The 19,679-nt window shown below is 39.9% G+C and overlaps 1 protein-coding gene across 1 annotated transcript in view; it reads right to left on the bottom strand.

Moving 5' to 3' along the window:
* The window catches only part of LOC131031450 (bifunctional aspartokinase/homoserine dehydrogenase 1, chloroplastic), a 183,087-nt gene that overhangs the window by 33,036 nt on the left and 130,372 nt on the right, over positions 1-19,679 (bottom strand). Inside the window, exons 14-15 of the mRNA XM_057962568.2 lie at positions 18,032-18,177; positions 17,581-17,716 (exon numbers count right to left, since the gene is read on the bottom strand). Coding sequence (XP_057818551.2) covers positions 17,581-17,716; positions 18,032-18,177 — 282 coding nt within the window. The remainder of the gene's footprint in view (positions 1-17,580; positions 17,717-18,031; positions 18,178-19,679) is intronic.

Here is a 19,679-nt window from a genome sequence, read left to right as displayed (position 1 = left end):
ACTCTGCATTGTGAAATGATTGGAGACCTAAATTTTGAATATTTTAGCCAAAAAGGACAAAAGTGCTCCTGTCCCTCTCCAAGGGACCAGGGCGCAAATGTTATTTAATGCATATTTGTCACTGACTTTTCTATTTTGTTTTGTGCAGGGTCTTCCGGAATGATAATTGGACATGACTTGATACTTTTGAAGATTTTGAAGGCACAAAAATGGTGAATTTTGAAGGTTGAAGGAAAAAGTGCTCCTGTCCCTCACCCAGGGACCAGGGTGAAATTTTGGATTCCCTCATTTTGCAGTGAAAATAGGCCAATTGCTGGATATGAATGGAAAACAAGTGATTTTCTCCACCCGCCTGAAGAGATTCTAGCCTGGAAAAGTGAAGGATTTTGTTTGAATCATCATAAGTGCTCCTGTCCTTCACTAAGGATCTAGAGCGCATAGCGCTCCTGTCCCTCTCAGGAGGACCAAGGCAAAAGCGCTCTCGTCCCTCTCCAAGGGACCAAGGCGGAGCGCTCCTGTCCCTCACCAAGGGACCAAGGCGAAGCGCTCCTGTCCCTCACCAAGGGTCCAGGGCGAAAAAGCTTATTGGAGTTACTCCTGACCTTGTTTGGTCAAATTGAAACATCAAAGGCATAGTGAAGGACGAAATGAACATGATAAAGCATCCAGACTTGATCAAAAACGATGAAATGATGAAGTTTTTGCCTAGAAGGTCAAAAGTGCTCCTGTCCCTCACTGAACAACCAGAGCACTTTTCTTTATATGCACAATTTTAGACCTTTATTGGACATTAACTTTTATTCATAGCGTCAAGTAAGATGAAATCTTCCCTAGCAAAGGAATTTCGAGGTGAAAAGTGAGACAATTTGGCTTAGAGGGCAAAAAGTGCTCCCGTCCCTCACTGAAGGACCGGAGCACTGAATTTCAAATTCGCACTATCTTTGCAAGGTTAAGGTGATTTTATGATTTGAAAAGGTTTAGGGAAGCATGTTTTGTCCATTGAATATAATTCAAGCGGTTCACAAAGGAGTAAATCAACCCAAATGACAAAAAGTGCTCCTGTCCCTCACTGAAGGACCATGGCACTTTTTCAAGTTTCTCCTCTTTGTTTGATATTTTATGGCAAAACTTGACTTGGATGGGAAGGGCGAATGATGTTTTATGCCTTAGATGCAATTGAGAGGTTTAAAGAACAAAGAAGTATGCCAAGATGAAAAAGTGCTCTTGTCCCTCTCCAAGGGACCAGAGCGATTTTCCAAAAAGTGCTCCTGTCCCTCTCCAAGGGTCCAGAGCGATTTTCTAAAAAGTGTAAATCTCTTGCAAAGACAAGGCAAGTTTGTGATTGAAATGAATGGAAGAGGACATGATTAGCCCATTGAAGATAATTTGGGAAGCTAGCAAAGGACGGGTAAGCTTGAAGTTGAAAAAGTGCTCATGTCCCTCACTGAAGGACCAGAGCGCTTAACATGTTATCTAGCCTTTCTCGCCAATTTTGGACAAATTGAGGCCAAGGCGCAAGTTTGAAAAGGTGTTTAAAATGCCTTGAAGTGGAATTGAGATGCGAGAGTTGCAAATTTTGACAACAACTGGCAAAAGTGCTCCCGTCCCTCACCAAGGGACCAGGGCGCAATTTCCAAATATGACCATTTACCTTGCATTTTGAAAGGATATTTTTATTACCAAGGCTCAAGATGGAGTGAAATGTGATATTCTACGCCTGGAGGATAAATTGAAGTTGATATGATCAAGAATTCATGCAATGGACTCAAAAGTGCTCCCGTCTCTCACTGAAGGACCAGGGCGCTTTTTATGAAAACAACAAATTCCCTCCGAGATTATGCTAAGGCAAAGTTGTGTGAGATGGGAAAGATCTTCTAAAGCATGGTGAACACAGGTTTGACTTCAAAAAATTGAGAATCCTAGCCTAAAAATGAAAAAGTGCTCCTGTCCCTCTCCAAGGGACCAGAGCGAAGTTAATGGCATTCATTATTTTTTACCATATTTGGGCGTTAATATCCTCCAAATCGCATTAGATGCCAAATTGCTAACTTTGGAATATTTGAAAAAATTAATTAAATTGGCATTTAATAAATTAATTTTGGGCCTCAAAAAATCGAATTTCTATTATAAAGGCATTTAAAATTAACTTTTGTGAAATTAAAAATTAAAAGTTGAGCGCACAAGGCATTATTTTGCCTTTATTTGACAAGTCGGCCTACTCCTTTTGAGGTTTTATTTATTATTTCACCTTTTATTTGCTAGGTCGGCCTCATGGGTAAATGGAAGGTGAGCGCTCTATATATTGGAGGTGTTTTTTCACAATTCAAATCATTCAATCATCCTTTCAAGTGCGAATTTGGAGAGTTAATTGAAGGTGCGAAATCTAGTTGGAGAGGCAAATTTCTTGCTAGATTGGAGGATAATTTCCAGATTTTTTGAAGGCTAAAGGAGGCGTGATTCATCCAAAGGGAGAGCTTTGATCTACACTTTGCCTAGCAAAATTCATCTATTTTTACATCATTTCTTAGAGTTTAATACTCAAGAGGAGGTACGGCAAAATCATCTTGATACCCTTATTCAAGGTTTGATTTTTTTAGACATTTTTTTTGGAAAAATCTAAGTATTACATGGTTAATTAGGAAATGATAATTCAAGATTTATCATGAAGTTTCCTAATTAAAATCTTGAATCTTCCTTTTAAAGTTTAATTTTTAGATTTCAAGATATATTACTAATTGTGAAATGTTGTGTAGGTATCAAGATGGCGACTCCCAAGCTCGAAGGATCTACAAGTCGGAAGGCTCTCATCAAGGACGATCAAGCAAGGAGAAGGGCGAATTCCTCCAGTCTAGCATCGACAGGGACGACCTTCTTCGATCCAACGTCATCAGGATAAGGGCGACCTCTTCCAGTCCAGTATTCCAAGGCGAGGTACATCATCATCCTGCAAATCAAAGACGAAAGAAGTTAAAGCAAGGGTTCGTTGAAGAAGCAGATAGTTCCAGATGAATTAATTAAAGCTAGCTTCTCAACAACATCAAGTTGAATATCTACCAAGCTACAAGTGTCAGACGAGTTGGCATCCTAGTCATCACTTCTCTAGTCGGATTGGTCCACCTCAGCATGTCCAAATTCACTGTACCTAACTCATGGGAGGTGGCACAAACTTCGATGTACCTACCCCGGCTATCCATTGGTCGATTTTTCCAGAGAGGACATGTGTCCAAGCAATACAATTTTTTCATTGGTCGAGCATTAAATGTTATGTAATGGTTGTAACAAACCCTAATTAGGGGTTTCATTATTGAATCTTGGCCATTGATCTCAAATTGATCTTAGCCATCGAATTGTATTGAGGGCACTATATAAGCCCTGGCATTTCATTTGTAAAGGATATATAGGAGGGAATAGATAGAAGCAGTTAATAGAAGACAGATAGAGAGTAGTTAGAAGGTGATTAGAATAGCAATTAGAGTAGAGTAGAGAGAGAAGGCAAAGATTGTTGCCAAGATGTTGTTGTAAGAGACTTGTAACTTCATTGAAGAAATGGTGAAATTTATGGGTCGATTCGACAATTTGCATGGTCTCTATACTTCTCGTATTTGATTTCGTGTTATTAGATGAGTGGAAGAACTGTGTTTGATTGATGGTGAAATTCGCATATCCATACTACTAGCAGTTTGTTGATTGCAGACTTGCCTTGTGTAGTCAACTGGAATCATTTAGCTTAAGCTTAACTTCAATTGTCGCTTCTTCATTGATATGCATCAACCTGATGGTGTCTATGCCTGCAGTGATGATTTGAACATCATAAAGCTTTCCTTCGAAGGTCGCACTAACCTTGTGGAGATGGTCCTGTGATGTCAAAACAAGACTTAGTTAGAATTTCATCAAAGATCATTCATTGCTCTTACATTCTTAGTGTTAGGATTAGATCCTTTCCTCGCCCTCATCTTTTTTCCTTTTTTTCAAATCAAAGCTAGTAAGAGCCTGTGTTCCAGCAATATTCAAAGCAAATCAGAAGTTCAGTCATCAAGTGTAAGTCCCCTTGTGATTCCAGCAAATCACATCATACCACAGAGAGCTTATCCACACGTAGAGACCCTACATACAAGAACCTTGAAGTCATCCCGATTGATCCTTTTCACGATATCTTCAGCATTCGAAGACTTTACTCAAGAGAGGATAGGGTACCTTTAGGTATTTTATTCTGTGTTTGATAGTGTACAAAATACACATCAACAGGATCTCGGCACCGCCCCTTGCCTACCTCTCTGTTGGTATCAATACGCCGTCAGTCTTTGTTGGGCTGTAGGGGCATTAATTGCTAGGGGTACGACGTCTCCTCGTACTCCTCTCTTCCTCTTCCCTAAAGCCCCGTTCTTTGTACTATTGCAGGATTTGTTGCCGACGACGTTCATGGCCAGTTTCTTCCCTTCGATCATGAAGTTCAATTAAATTTCGTGCCAACCTTGGAAGGCTCCCGAGAAGATCAAATACAACTGTGTTGACCGTGAGTTCGCCACATACCGTGCCTTCAAGAATGGCTCTCCCGAGCCCCCCTTTGCACGTACTGCGTGACCAACACCTCCCATAGGTCTACCAAGTCCCCCGTCAATTGATCCTCTCGTTCTTTCGCTCGGGTCACCTCTTCGTGTGTATCACTATTAGTAACGATCAACTGCTAATCAAATGGTCGGCCCATTAGTGCCTACCGCCTGCCGCCATATTGATTTCCGAAATTTGAATCGGCAACGGTGCCAAAATGTTGAGTCCTTCATGTGTCAATTTGAATTACACGGTATAGAACAATACACAAACAATATTCATAAAGTAATTAACAGAACATCATAAAATAATATAGGCCAAAAAGATGTCTTTATTGCATTCAGTAATGGATATACAATCAACAACACTTCTTCCCGATACAATGCCAAACTATATACTACTCGGTTGGTTGGCGGGAATGCCAATTGCCGAAACTACCAACTACCTTCGGAAAAGTACCCATTACATGCTAGATTGTGCTAACTAAGTTTTTATTTAATGACGACATAATTGTCGTCTACACTCTTCCAGTTCAAGTACTCAATCGTTGGGTTCCATCACCTTCCACCCCTCATCCATCCTGAAATCTCCACCCTCAAACTCTAAGTCAAGGGATGCTAGTTTTTCACTACCGCCTAATTCCTCAAATTGATGATGTACTTCCTCCCTTCACTCTTGATGGAGAGTGTGTTCCACTTCCAGTTGTGATTGGCCTTGGCAGTAATCAACTAGCCCCTTCCAAGGAGAACATCGTAGGACTTCTTTTCCAAGGGAATAACTACAAAGTCCAAGAAGAAATATTGTGTGCTGATTGTCACTTTTTGTGCCATCAGTGTCCTGAATGGCTTAATGTCATGCTGGTCAGCTCCTAATAGATGGAAAGTTGGTGGCCAAAATGGAAGCTTCCCTAGGCATTTCCATGTTTCCTCTGGCAACACATTGACACCCGAGCCTCAATCGACAATTGTGTTTTTCAGCTTTCTTCCAATGCTCACCATCAACAACATGGGATCACTGGCCAAGTTGCCAAGTGACTTCACCATCGATTCCTTTTGTGTCTTGTGTTGATCCTAGCAGACCATGTCATCACCAACTATATTAGTGATGGCCATTTTTAATTGTGGTATGATCTTAGAAGGTCAATTACCCGTATAGGTATTGTGGTTTGCAGCACCTGTCTCACTATGTTTTTCTCAGACTCCGACCGTAGTGGAGTACCAGCAATAGCAATTTCATTAGAAGCTCTTCTTTCCTCTACCATTGCTCTTTCCACGTCAACTTTGGCTTCCCAAAATCTCCTCCATAAAGTGGTCTGGATATACTGCTTTCTTTGTTTGCATTCTGATGATCGCCAGTACTTCCTCATCTAGCTCTTCCACGACCAGCATGTTTACACCTTTCTGTTTCAGGCAGTCGATGTCTTCATGGTTTTTGGGTCCACACCACTTGCATAGTAAACCTGTGTTGTTATTGTGACTACTCTGACAATCTTACATGAAGTGACCCCATTCATTATATTTCTAGCACTAGATCATGAGTCTACCCTTCGCGTCATACTGTATTTTGCTTTGTGGAGTGTTGTTATTGTTGTAGCAATTGTTATCATTCCCTCACCTGTTGTTATAGTACCCGCTAGGTGATGCATTAGGATTGGTAGGTGATTTTGGAGGTGTGGTCAGAGGTTTACTTGATCCCCTTGGGCAAAGAGCATTGTGTACTTCTTGTCTTTAGGTTGTACGGGCATTCCTTGCTGGAATGTCTCAGTACTTGATAGATGTTGCAGAACAGTTTCTTGGAACAAGTTGTGTTTGTGTTACCTTCTGCTTTATAGTCGGTGCACCACATTTCCTTATTCTCCTTCGAGTTCTCCTTTTTGGCCTTCAATTCCTTCATCATTCTCAGCATATCTCGTTGGAGGGCTTGTACTATTTTAGTTTCATTGTTGCTGCCACTCTCCTCTATGTTGTCATCACTTACTTTCTTCTTTCCTCAGGATGTTTTGTTTTCACTTTCGATATCCATCGCCCGATTGTAATACCGCTTGCCAACCAGATGGTTTTGCATGTCTTGTATTGTCTTACAAGTTCCTTCAATCCATTACTAGTGAACTTTTGGGAAGTTTCTGCCTATCCACAATTGGACTGCCAGGGGGGTCACCATCATCCTCGAATGGTGTGTACCATGTGCCCAGGACCAGATTGGACTACTTGGTTCTCGACGTTCTAGTGCTTCACTCGGACTCTTGCCACATGTGAGCCCTCTACACATCCACTATTTGTGTCCTCTGCAACTTTACCTTCCTTGTTCCTGGACTCCCTCCTCCTTGGGGTCTTTAGCTCAAGCCCCCCTATTCTCAATCCCTATCTAATGGATAGGCTTTCAATGCGATGCAAATTGTGTTAAAAAATCTCGGCAACCTCACTCTAGAGGTCCCTTCCTTCATTGTCTTCTTTGTCATGTATTGATTGTACAAACGGGCTACTTTTTGTGGAGTCAATCCCTTCGTCCAACACAATGTACGAATTGATTATTTGCTTAGTTGGTGAGATCCTCGTCTACTCATTCGGGAGTGGTAGGTTCCTAGAAACTTCCTCCCACTCACTCCATGTATGTGGTCTATTCCTCTCCCAACTACGGTTCGGTTGATGCTTTTGGTCTTGCTTCTTGTTGGACTTTGGGACTCCTCAACTATTCTTCGCAATCGTTGCCATTTGTCACTTTGTTCCTTGATCCAGAGAGATCTTCTCACTGATCACTCTCTCCTCCCAAGTGTTTGCAATATGTTTTCTTTCTTTGATTGCTCGTAGGGGCATTAATTGCCAGGGGTACAACGTCTACTTGTGTCCCTCTCTTCTTCCTCCCTACGGTTTCTCCCTTTGTATCGTTGCAGTATTTGTTGTCAAAGCTGCTCTCGGTTTTTGTCCTCACACAGGTCTTGGTGGGCAATGAGGTTACGTGCCAACAACCTTGGTAGTTTGGAAAGGAGATGATCAACGACACTGTTTACTATCAGGGCATCCCATACAACATTCACGTGGACCTCGTTTTCACAAGCCTCCCATCAAATGTACTGGTTAACAAACACCTCCCACAAGTACACCAAATCCTGTGTCAACTCGTCCTTCCTTGAATCGTCTTCTTCCTTAGATGAATTTGGTCGTTCAATAGGTTGGCCCATTACTCCGCCATCCTGCCTGTCGCCACTCTCGGTCACTCTTAGGTCTCCAAGTTCAAATCAGCAATGGTGCCAAAATGTTTACTCCTGAAGGCAACTTACTTGGTTATGCAGAGTAAACAAAATATAGAAACAAAAACATACCAGAAATGATACCAATTAACAATACTCAACACATGGCATAAAGATATATTCTTCATTATCAAAGTGTAGTAACCCACAAATTCGTCTCCACCCTGTTGTGACCATTTCACACATCGCCCCATTAAAATGGGGACCCCCTCTTTTTGCTCGTTTTTGCTCGCCTTTCTCTCTGCTTTTTAGGGTTTTGGGTTAGTGAGTCAGTCGTCTGGACTAGGGTCAAGCCTTAGGGTTCCCGTTTTAGTATTTTCAGGCCACGGTCCAGTCTATCTTGAGAGCTTTTTGAGCTTCCTCCCGTAGGATGCAATTTTGAATAAAGTGAATTCGTCAGGTGGTCAAGTGAGTTGGTCTAGGTTCAGTCGGAATTTTGAATGCAAGTCCAAATTTGTCTAAGTGTTAAATGATAGAGTTATGGAATTTTGTCTGATTGAATGATTTTGACCAAATTTTGGAATTTTGATGATTGATTCTGGGCATTGGAAATGACTTGTTTTTGCCTTGTGAAGTGATTGAAGTCCTGAAATCTTGATATTTTGACCTGTGGAAGCAAAATCGCTCCTGTCCCTCACTGAAGGACCGGAGCTTGTTTTTCAAAATTTTACTGTCTTTGCAGGATCAAGACGAATTTCGGATTGGAAGTGATAAAGGGAGGCATGTTCTTTCCGTTGAATATAATTTGAAGAATTTCACAAGCATGGAAATGTGCCAGGAGCAAAAATCGCTCCTGTCCCTCACTGAAGGACCGAAGCTTAAAACCTAAAATTACCTTGTCCTTGCAAAATTTGAACGATTTCGTGATTTGAGGAGAACCAAGGAAGTGCATTTTATCAGTTGAATATAATTTGAAAGCGCAAACATGAGGAAAATTAGACCTAGAAGCTAAATCGCTCCTGTCCCTCAGCCAGGGACCAGGGCGAAATTTGATGTTAGCTCCCGTCCCTCTCCTAGGGACCAGAGCGAATTTCCTTATAAGGTATGTTTTGGATAAAAAATCAAGTAAGTTTTGAGTTTGAGGCAAGTAAAGGTAGCGTAACGGACCCATTGAAGATAATTTGAAGATTGCAAAACGCCAAGTGAACTCCATATTGTCCTAGGCGCTCCTGTCCCTCAGCCAGGGACCAGAGCGATTTCTTACTAAGGAGAATTTCTCACTAAGTTCAAGCGAATTTCATGCCAAGGATGAATGAAAGGATGCACAACGAGTCCATTGAAGAAAAATTTGGGAGTTAGCAAAACACAATTGAGCCTACAAGTGCAAGTTCGCCCCTGTCCCTCAGCCAGGGACCAGGGCGAAATGTTAGTTATGTTGCCTTTCTTTCAAGTTTAAGGTCACTCCAAGTCAGGATACAAGGAAGCAATAACGTTTAAGGTGTCTCGACGAAGAATGAAGTTGCAAAGACCGCCAAAGATGAAGGATTTATACTATATGCCCAAATTCGCTCCTGTCCTTCAGTCAGGGACCAGAGCGAAATCTCTATAAAGGCTTCAGTTTTGGATGTTAATCGCATTTCATACGATCAAGAAGGACCAAAGGACCTTATTTTCATTGTGAAGGCGATGGCGAGTTGATAGGAACAAGAACGAGCCCAGGACACCAAGGATCGCTCCTGTCCTTCAGGCAAGGACCAGGGCGATATTCACTATATTGGCATTTCTTTCGAAACTACGTCAAGCCAAGGTCGTACAAGGTTGCAAAAGGTTAAAGTGTCCTTGAGAAGATGATATGCAAAGAGACCAAACGTCAAAAGGTGATCAACTTGAACAAAGAGGCAAATTCGCTCCTGTCCTTCAGTCAAGGACCAGGGCGATTTTCACTAAATCACTCATTTTCCTTCAAAAATCACGTCAAAGCAAGATTACACAAGGTTGAAAATATCATTTGGAAGATGATGAACGAGAAGTTAAGGTTAAGAAATGACGAGTTTTGGCTAGAACACAGAGTTCGCTCCTGTCCCTCACCAAGGGACCAGGGCGAAAATCTTTCAAACATCAAAGTGCCTTGTTAAGGACGAATAAAGTAAGCGTGGAATGGAGGGATGACGTTGTTGCTTGCCTCATGATGAAGATTGGTGATCGAAGAGACAAAGGTCAAGGAGAAAATGCAAAGTTCGCTCCTGTCCCTCACCAAGGGACCAGGGCAATATTGACCTTAAGGGGCATTCGTCTACGAAATCAAGTCAATCAAGCACAAGATTCTTGTCAAAAATGCCAGTTTCAACGTGGAGATGGTGGTTTTGAACGTAAAAGGCGAGAGATTCAAGACTAAAGTGCTAATTCGCTCCTGTCCCTCTCCCAGGGACCAGAGCGATATGGTTTGTATTTTACCTCTCCCAAATTTTGGCGCTAATACATTTTTTGAATTTTATTAAATGCTAAAAAATCGATAAATTTGAATATTCAATTAATAGCATTTAAAAAATAGCGCATGAGCATTTATTAATTATTTGTTGCCTTAAAAATCGAATTAATTAAAAACGAAGGCATTAAATGAATTAATTATTATTTTGAATAAAAATTGGGGCGCTTGGGTTTTATTTGTTTTATTTTACAAAGTCGGCCCTTAATTTTATTTAAAATTTGTTTTTAAATTGCTTTATTTACAAAGTCGGCCTATGGGGATTGATGAGGTAAGCGTCTATAAAGGGGAGAGGTGATATTGCATTTCAAATCACCATTTTATCATCTTTTCATATGCGATTTTGGAGAATAAAGGAGAAGTGCGAAACATCATCAAGGGGAGTGCGAGTTTGGTTGAGGTTGAGCGAACTTGCCAAGATCAAGTCAAAGACCCCCCAAAGGTGGCGAAGTTGCTAAGGGGAACGTTCGTTTGAAAAGGATCACGTTGAAATCTTCCAAGCTTCGATTTTTGCCTAAGCGAATCTCTTTATTTTGCATTTTAGAGTTAAGCTCTCAAGTGAGGTATGGCGATGAGATCCCTTGTCTTAATTTTGAATTTTGATCGTCATAGCCTTAAAATTTGAATTTTGAAATTTTTTGAATTTCAATAGCTCAATCGTATTTAGGAAAAGATAACTCAAGGACTTATCATGAAGTTTCCTAAAATTAATCTAATCTAGTTATGCATTGCAAAATCTGTTACTTATTATTAAATGTTGTGTAGGTGTTACAATGGCGACCCCGAAGGCGGGAGCATCCACCAGTCGTCCAGCTCTCATGAAGGAAGATCAAAAGAACGAAGAACTGGAGACCAAGATCGTGTCTAAGTGGAGCAACATTGGAGATATCAACTTGGGTAACTTCAGTACGAAGAAGTTTCGAGAGGTCCCTTATATTGGCAAGCCATCACCTGTCGCCAGGAGGATAATTGAAAGTGGCATCATTAAGGCGGTCGGCTTCCCTCCAACAGTACAGTGCCATGAGTTGATGATCGAATGTGCTCGTCATTATGATCCACAGTCCAGAACGATCGTATCCAATGAGGGAAACACTTTAGCTTATCTTTCAGAGGAAGCTATAAGTGAGGCTTTCCATCTTCCAGAGCACAAAGATATGGTCTACAAGAGCATAGAAGGAGCTAGGTCCATGTACGAAGATGATCCAGATGCTTGCCTAAGCATCATCAACAAGAATTGGCTACTCAAGAGTCGTCCTCGCCTGAGCAAGATCCCGAATACACCACACAGGATCGACTTCCAGGAGGAGTACAGAGATTTGATAACAATGCTCAACCGAGTCACAGGAGCCCCTCAAGCTTTCTATTTCGAGAAGTGGATGTTTTACTTCATCCAAGTGATAGTTCAGGGAAAAGGAACAATTCATTGGGCTAGAATGATTAGCCATTGCTTGGACGTACAGTTGAGGAGATTAAAAGCTACCAAGTCCTTCCACATGAGTTCATACGTCATATATGCCTTAATCAGGAGCTTTGAGTACGCAGGACTACCTCACAAAGGAGTGATTGGAAGAGGACCCGGTGAGGTCAGAGTTTGTGATTCCTACGTTCACTTGCATCATCCGCCAGGGAGCAACTACAAGTTAGTTAATGATACCTTCACGATGAACATCACCAGGACGTTGCAAGGTGGGATTCACAATAGGCTATCACAGGATGCACAAGAACTAGTAAAGAGGTACGGTGATTGGTTTATCCAATTTCCGAAGTTTACTTATATTAGAGTTCATGGATGTCCTTCACCTCCATACATGTTGCCGAGATATCCGACAGACAGAATAGTGTTACTTGAGGTAACTAGACAGTTGGCAGCTTATGCAAAGGCATTCAGACACAGACATGGATATGGAGTTCCTGTACCTATCATATTGGGCAATTCAATTGAGGTATGTCCTAATGCTTTAGCCATGGATGACGCAGAGAGGGAGTTAGCTTTGTATTCGTTTTCATTCTTTGCCTTGAGAGAGAGCTTTGATCCACACGGATATATAGAGGAGACAGTCGGTAGGAAATTTAAGCATGAGTTTCAAATAGAAGATTTTATGATGAATCTCTTAGATGATCTTGAAGTGAAAAGGAAAATGCATTCCAGATTACCTTTGGATTTCATCAGGAAATGCAAGATTTACAAAGTGGCCGACCAAGCTCAGGACAGTGGTAGACATCTCCAATCATCCTATGATCGAGATAGCAAAACAGTGAGGTTAGATTGGAATGAGCCCGAGGTTGTGGATCTGGATACTTTGATGGCTCCAGTCTTGTCTTGTACTCGCAGATGGGTTGATGTGCAGCATCAGAAGTTGAGAGAGCAAGGCATAGCTATGACTTTCACCTTGGAGGAGAGACCAGCTGAAGGTGGAGCAAGTGTAAGCGAAGGCAATCCTAATCCCAGAAATACAAGTGAAGGCAACCTTCGAAGTGCAAGTGAAGGTAATCTCCATCCAAGAGGCTCGAAGAGGAAGGAGAGAACTGAAAAGAGAGAATCTTCCAAGAAGAAGCAAGAGGCCAACCGAGATCGTTCATCCGGTACATCTTCTCGACAAGAGAAGAGGACATCTGAGATAGAGGAATCCATGGAATCAATGGTACAAAATGATAAAGAAGGACAGGCACCAAGTGGATCTCTCCAAAACAATGAGTTGCATGAAGTTAGAGAAGATGACGAGGTAACATCTCCTCCCAGAGAAGAAGAAACATTGCATAAGGAGATACAGGTTAGAGAAACAAGATCTGCCATCCCAGATTGGTTGAAGGAAAGATTAACTAAGGTGATCGTGATTGAGGACGAAGACAATGTAATTGATTTAGAGAGCCTTGTTGGACATTCCCATGAAGTGACAGAGAAGAGGAAGGCTACCAAGATGTCCAAGATGATTAAAGATGAGACTGGGTCCAGAAAGTTGCAGATAGCTACACCAGCCGTGGACAAGTATGAAGGTGAGATCCTTGCGAAGGAATATGATATAGAGACATTTGAGCTGGGTCCACTCACAGCCGAGCAGACACTAGATGATGCCACCGATTCATTTGAGGCATTGAAAGACAAGCTTAGAGAAGAAATGGAGAAGAATAGAAAGCTTGAGAGAGAGGTCGGTGCATGGAGAACATATTTCAGCCATCTCAATCAGCCTTTGGGACGTCAGGATCCAGCAAGATCACCCGTACAGGCACTTCCCCTTCAATCAATTGGTGAGGCAGGGAGATTCAAGAGTATGGTCCAGTGTATGAGCACTTGGATGGACAAATCCCATACAGTTGCTGTAGAATTTGCAACAAGGATGATGAAGACCATTCATAGGGCTATTCAGGTTCATGAGATCATCCACAACTTGATGATAACGGTAGCTGCTTTTGCTCATACCAAAGATGTTATCATTCTTGTCTTGCAAGTAATCAGACAAACATCAAGGAAGGTCTTAGCGCAGGAAAAGATCATGGATGGAGGACCTCACAGTTTACTTCAGTGGTCAACCTTACTCCAGATGAAGGAAGTTCTCTTCGAGGACATCAGTACTAGGTGCAATCATGTTGAGGAGGTTATCCACCCGATCCAGGACAGAGTATTTGAGGTACTACGTACCATTCTTGGCAGGAGGATCGAGATTGAGACAGATGTGGATTTGCAGGAATTGGAGGATAGAATCAAGGTCATCTTTTGCAAGGATGCAAATGTTATCACAGATGAGCATCAGGACCAGATGTTTGCTACCATGCTCCTGATTGAGAAGACTAAGGAACTTGAACCTGGTTGGGACGCTGCTCTTCTCCAGGCATTTGATCAGGTCATCCACTTGGAAGAGAGAATGAAGAATCTTCCCGAGATTCCAATTGCTGAGATCGAAGGAATCGTGTCTAGATTCATTGCATATGCTAAAAAGGAGCATTGGAAAGGGAATAAGATTCTAGATGAGAGATTGTTATAGATGACATGGCACCTTAATTGTCATTGGTTTATGTCTCCTAGATTTTCGTGCCAAATTTAATAATTGGCTATGCATTTAATGTTGTGCAATAAAAGGGGAACTTTTGTAATAAAACCCTAATTAGGGTTTAGGTGTCATAATCTTGGCCATTGATCTTCTTTCGATCTGGACCGTTCATTGTAATTGAGGATGCTATATATACCCTCATTTCTTTTCATTTTGTAATAGCTAGAAAACTAGAACTAGAAAAATTAGAGATTAAGGAGAAATTAGAGAGTTTAGAAGCAATTTACTTTTGTAGCAAGATTGAGCTTTGAGAAAGGAATTCAAACAATTGTTGCATATGATGGCTTTGAGATCAATGAAATATTGAAGTTATGGTGTTTTGTTGCAATTCTCTTGGTTATCTTCATGGTTGTTCATTTTTCTTGAATCATTCTCAATCAAAGTAGTGTGTTAATTCAAAGGACAAAGTGTTGGACTTGATCTTTGGTAGGATTCACTTTCCAAACCACTAGCTTCTTGCTGATTGTAGGAACGCCTTGCGTGGTCGACTGGAGATATTTGAATCGCTTAAACCTTCAATCGTTGTTGTATCTTGGATATGTACCTTCGTGGTAGTGTCCTTGATCTTTGATGTATTGAAAAATCATTTGTTACCTTAGAAGATCGCATCAATTTCAATTGAGTTGTTAATTTATGGCAATATTGAAGTTGGTAGAATCTCACCAAGTCTTGTCCACATTGAGTCATTCTTAGGGTTAGACTAGATTAGACCTCTTGCAAACCCTATCCTTTTGATATTTTTTGAAAAGCTTGTTTAGTTTAAAATCTTCGGCGACGTAAGGCCCCTTGATGACACAGCAATCACAACGACCACTGGTGCTTATCCACAAGTAGAGACCCTACTAAAAAGAACATTGGAGTCATCCTAACTGATCCTTCTTGCAATATCTTCAGCAGTTAGCGGCTTTATTCAAGAGAGGATAAGATGCCTTTGAGTATTTTATTCTGTGTATGATTGTGTACAAAATACACGTCAACACACCCCCATAAGATGCGTCTTGGAGGCTTTTCGCACTTCTTGAGACGTCATTTTTGGTTGGAGACTTCACTTCCACATCTCCCGTTGTCTCCCCATCTCTTGCCAAGTTTTTGGTCGTCTCCCACGTGTCTCCTCTGACCAAAGGCAAATGGAAAGGTCAAAAACAAAACAAAAATGTTGTTTTCCATCATTCAGCAGCCATGGAGGATGAAACAGTTGAATCAGATGGCCTTAACGAATTACCCCTAATTCTAGTACCATCAGAGACCTGAGTTTGAGAGTGATGATCATGTGGAGAGCATCAAAGATGAGGAGCTTGAAATGGATGATCAAAATGCTGAAGAGTAGATGATAAATTTTTATTTTTATTTTTATGTTCGTGTATCAGCATCAACTATCAATATTTTTGAATTTCAATAAGTAATGATAATCTAATATAAAATATGTAGTGTGAGATTTGAACTCTTTGACAAAATGAGATTTGACATTTTAATTTGTGTTTTTAAACTTTAAAGTTAATGTTAAACTTTACCCTTGTTCTTGTTTTCAAAGTCCTATGTTATGATATTTTTTGGAAATTATTAAATTATATTAAAGAAAAAATTTGGTGTCTCCAAGTACCCCCTTCTCCTATTTTTGAATATTAGTCGTACCAGTACCAATACCAATCTCCAAAGTCTCCAAGTACCCCCGTCTCTTGGTGACCTTGGTACGATCATATATATTTCCCGACACAACAATGAGAGTATATATAGTGCCTGACAATCGGTAAAGTCTGTCAAATGTCGGCAACTACCACAACCTCTCGTGAACAACTAATTACACTACCAAGTATACTAACAAAACATAAACAATTTATTATTAAGGCAATTTTGCCGACTACAACATTACCCAGCCGATAATTGATAACAATCTCAATTGTCAAATCATAAATGTTAATGATAACTGATAAATCAAAATGGTTTATAATTTATATAAATATCATAGTAGCTGCTAGCATTACAAATTTCAAGGTATAGAATGAGAAAGGCATTGTTCAACCTAGCGATGGCTATGACCATGCATGTGTACATAATGTTACAAGTTTATGAAGGCTAAATGACCATTATAGAAGCTGAAATAGTTGGTCTTACATGCGTCTCCTCATCTTCTAACAATTGAGATAAATTATGAAGAAATGCAACAATTAAATCCAGATTGAGGGGTGTTGTCTCACATCCTATGAGGCATATCCCTTGTGTCATATTGATGCAAGAGCAATTCAACTTCACTTCTGTTCTAATTTTTAGTCTGTGTTTCCAAATATCCCTTCTTGATGTATCTTTTCAGATTTTTGCTTTAGCTCTTTGGCGGGGCCCACATGCTTCATTGGCATACAGCAGCCACATTCTTCTTCAAATGGTTACCATTTGCTTTCAGTCTTATTGAAATTCTTAGCTGATCAATGGGGTTCACAGCAGCTGAACTGGACATAAAGACACTTTATTTGTTCTTTCATGCTGGGAGTTGAAAAATTGATTGTGGGCATTATTAGAGAATGATTCCTAGGGGTTTGCCACATCTTTGTATTTAAAACTCCTGTTGGGCTGCAGATTACTTGCCGGGACCCACAAATTACATGTCCCCTACTAGTTGAGTAAGAATTCCTTGGTGCTGGGCATTCCTCTTTAGTCTGTTTCTGGGGTCCACATATTCCTCTTGGACGTGAGGACAGGGAATAAAAATTTCATATATTCCTTCTGTATCATCTTACCTTACAAAGGTTTCATGTGGCATGGATATTCTCTTTTTTTGTTTTCTCTGCGTACTGGTATTGGCGAGTTTGAGCCCATGAATTTGTCTTCTATGCTGGGCAATTAAGGTTAGACTGTGGTTCATGGGTCTTCAGGCAATGATATTCTCTTTGCTGGCATTCTCTTTTAGTAGAGACGTGAATATCAATCTCCCACATGCAGTTACAGTTTTAAATGTTGAATTTTAAATTATTGTATCCATTTAGTTTCCTCCAAAACCACCTGTGGATGCATTCAAGCAATCGTTGGAAAGGCAAGAATGGTAACTTAAAAACCATCGAATTTGCTAATCAAGAGTTTGATTGTTCTTCACATACTCCAAAGTTCAAATATATTTATATATCCATTTACATTTTAGTATATCAACTGCTATGATAATGATAAAATCTGCCATTAAGTAATCTTGAAAATAACTGCTGCCACTAAAAGGCTATGCAATTTTACTGATCTAGGGTATAGCTGAGTTGCAAAGATCAGATATGAGCTCATAAGTTTGAAACAAAATGAGTGCAAATTTTCCAACATAATAAACATAGTATTACCTTTCTAGCAACATCCATGCCTGATAGATCATCCCTAGGGTCTGGTTCAGTATACCCAGCTTTCATTGCCTTCGCTACAATCTCGCTAAAATTTTCTTGCCCAGAGAAACTGTTAAAAATATAACTCAAAGTTCCACTGCAATAAAAAATTTAAAGCTGTCACAAATAATGCCAGGGTTTATTAAAGAAGCCTCTGTTTTCTATATTACAATACCAAAAAAGTAAGGTGACCACATTTACATTTAGAAACACCATGCAAGAAAGTTGTCTACCCATATCTCAATAAAACAGACAGCTTGGTGTGAAATAAACTAACAGAAGAACTCTAACTCAGATATTAAGTCAATGACATCTAATGATGCTGTTTGGAGACATTTAAAAACCCTTTTAAATGCACCAACAAAACAAGTACAAAACAACATTCCTTAAGTGACAAAAATAAGCAGTTCACCTGAATATGCCTTCAATCCGTAAAATTTTATCACCAGTTTCCAAAAGGCCACGCAGAGTGCTGATTATTGGTAGACCAGCACCAACAGTTGCCTCATAAAAGTAGTGTGTATAGGATCTTCTTTGAAGGTCTCTCAATCTTAGGTACTGTACAAACACCAGAAAAGATCCCCAAAAATTAGATAACTTCCATGCCAAGCTAAAGTTAATAAAATACAAGATGCTTTTCTTTACTAAAGATCCATCTGCCTCTCGGTCCTAAAAGAAATCATTCCAATTTCAAAAAAACAATTGTCTCTAGAAAAGGAATAGCAAACAATAAAGTCACCTTTGGAGCACCTCCTTCCAATAAAAAATACAAGTACAACCATAGAAATATAAAGAGAACAAATAAAAAAATGTATCATGTACCATCGATAACGCAACTAAGTTTTACAGTCCATAAGTTACTTTGATTCATCATAACCATGATCATGGACTGGTTGCAGTGCAGAACTTTTGCAAGCTATCTTAACCTTTCCCTGAATTTTTTTCCAACCACACTAAAATAAAACTCTAAAAAAATCTCTCTCTAAGAAGCCTATTGGTTTACATCTTGTGGCAAAACAATGCTCTAATGTTGTAGCATTTCTCTAAATAGCTACATAAATGACACACATATATCATATATGATATAAACTTTTCCCACAATATAATATCATGTAGAATTAGTATACACATATTGCCCTATACAAAAAGGTTGCATCACCCAATTAGCACAAAAATAAATGAGAATAGATTATATTCCAATGTACATATTGATGTACAATACAATATCTCATTGGCGTACAGCAATAGAAATCTATGACATAAGATCCACGACCATATCTTGTCCATTGAATCCAACACACTATATCACATTCCAGCCTCCAGGTTAGAAGGTGCAATGGTTAGAGACAAACATCATTGTTAGGAACCACATATTCAGTGATAGATTAAACAACCCATTCATCTAGCATATCCTTTTTATAATATAAGACCTCTTTATTAATTTGGCTTAGTTCTTAATTCATATAATAGCAACCATAATTTTCTACTATATCTACCCTTCTTTTAAGGTGAGTCATCATCCTTGACGATCATCAAGATAGGAAATGCTCTAATTTTAAACCCCCGTACTCTAGAAGGCAAATCATAGAAGAAGTTGGAGCAGATGATGAGCAGTGTCTAGGAGTCTCAGAAAGAAGTTGCTATAAGCCCTTATTGTCAGTCAACTCTTCCCTTGCTAGTTTCTCACAAAAAATAAATTACCTATTAAGCTTTCCATCATTAGGCTTTCTAATTTTCAAACATGTTTTGCTTCCATGGCTTCCCACTACTTCATTATCTTCATTTACTTTTCCAAATTTTTGTCCAGTGCTAAATTGTAGCTAGCTCCATCTCAAATTTCATTGCTTTGTTACAAGAAATTTTTCTTTTCTTAGTTTGATATGCTTGATTCCTAGCATTCTGCAACTATGTACCTTTTATTTGTATTCACTTGTCATATTCATTGAGATATTTTTCCAACCTTGGCACCTCTAGGGCTTTTTGTCTCCTCTCAATCTTGAATTGTCTACACTGTAAGCTAGACCTACAAATGCGGTGAACTCAAAAAAAAAACTCAATTT

The sequence above is a fragment of the Cryptomeria japonica genome, chromosome 10, assembly GCF_030272615.1.
Source record: "Cryptomeria japonica chromosome 10, Sugi_1.0, whole genome shotgun sequence".
Lineage (NCBI taxonomy): Eukaryota > Viridiplantae > Streptophyta > Pinopsida > Cupressales > Cupressaceae > Cryptomeria > Cryptomeria japonica.
The sequence above is the reverse complement of the archived record's forward strand: the minus strand, read 5'-3'. Positions and strand labels throughout refer to the sequence as shown.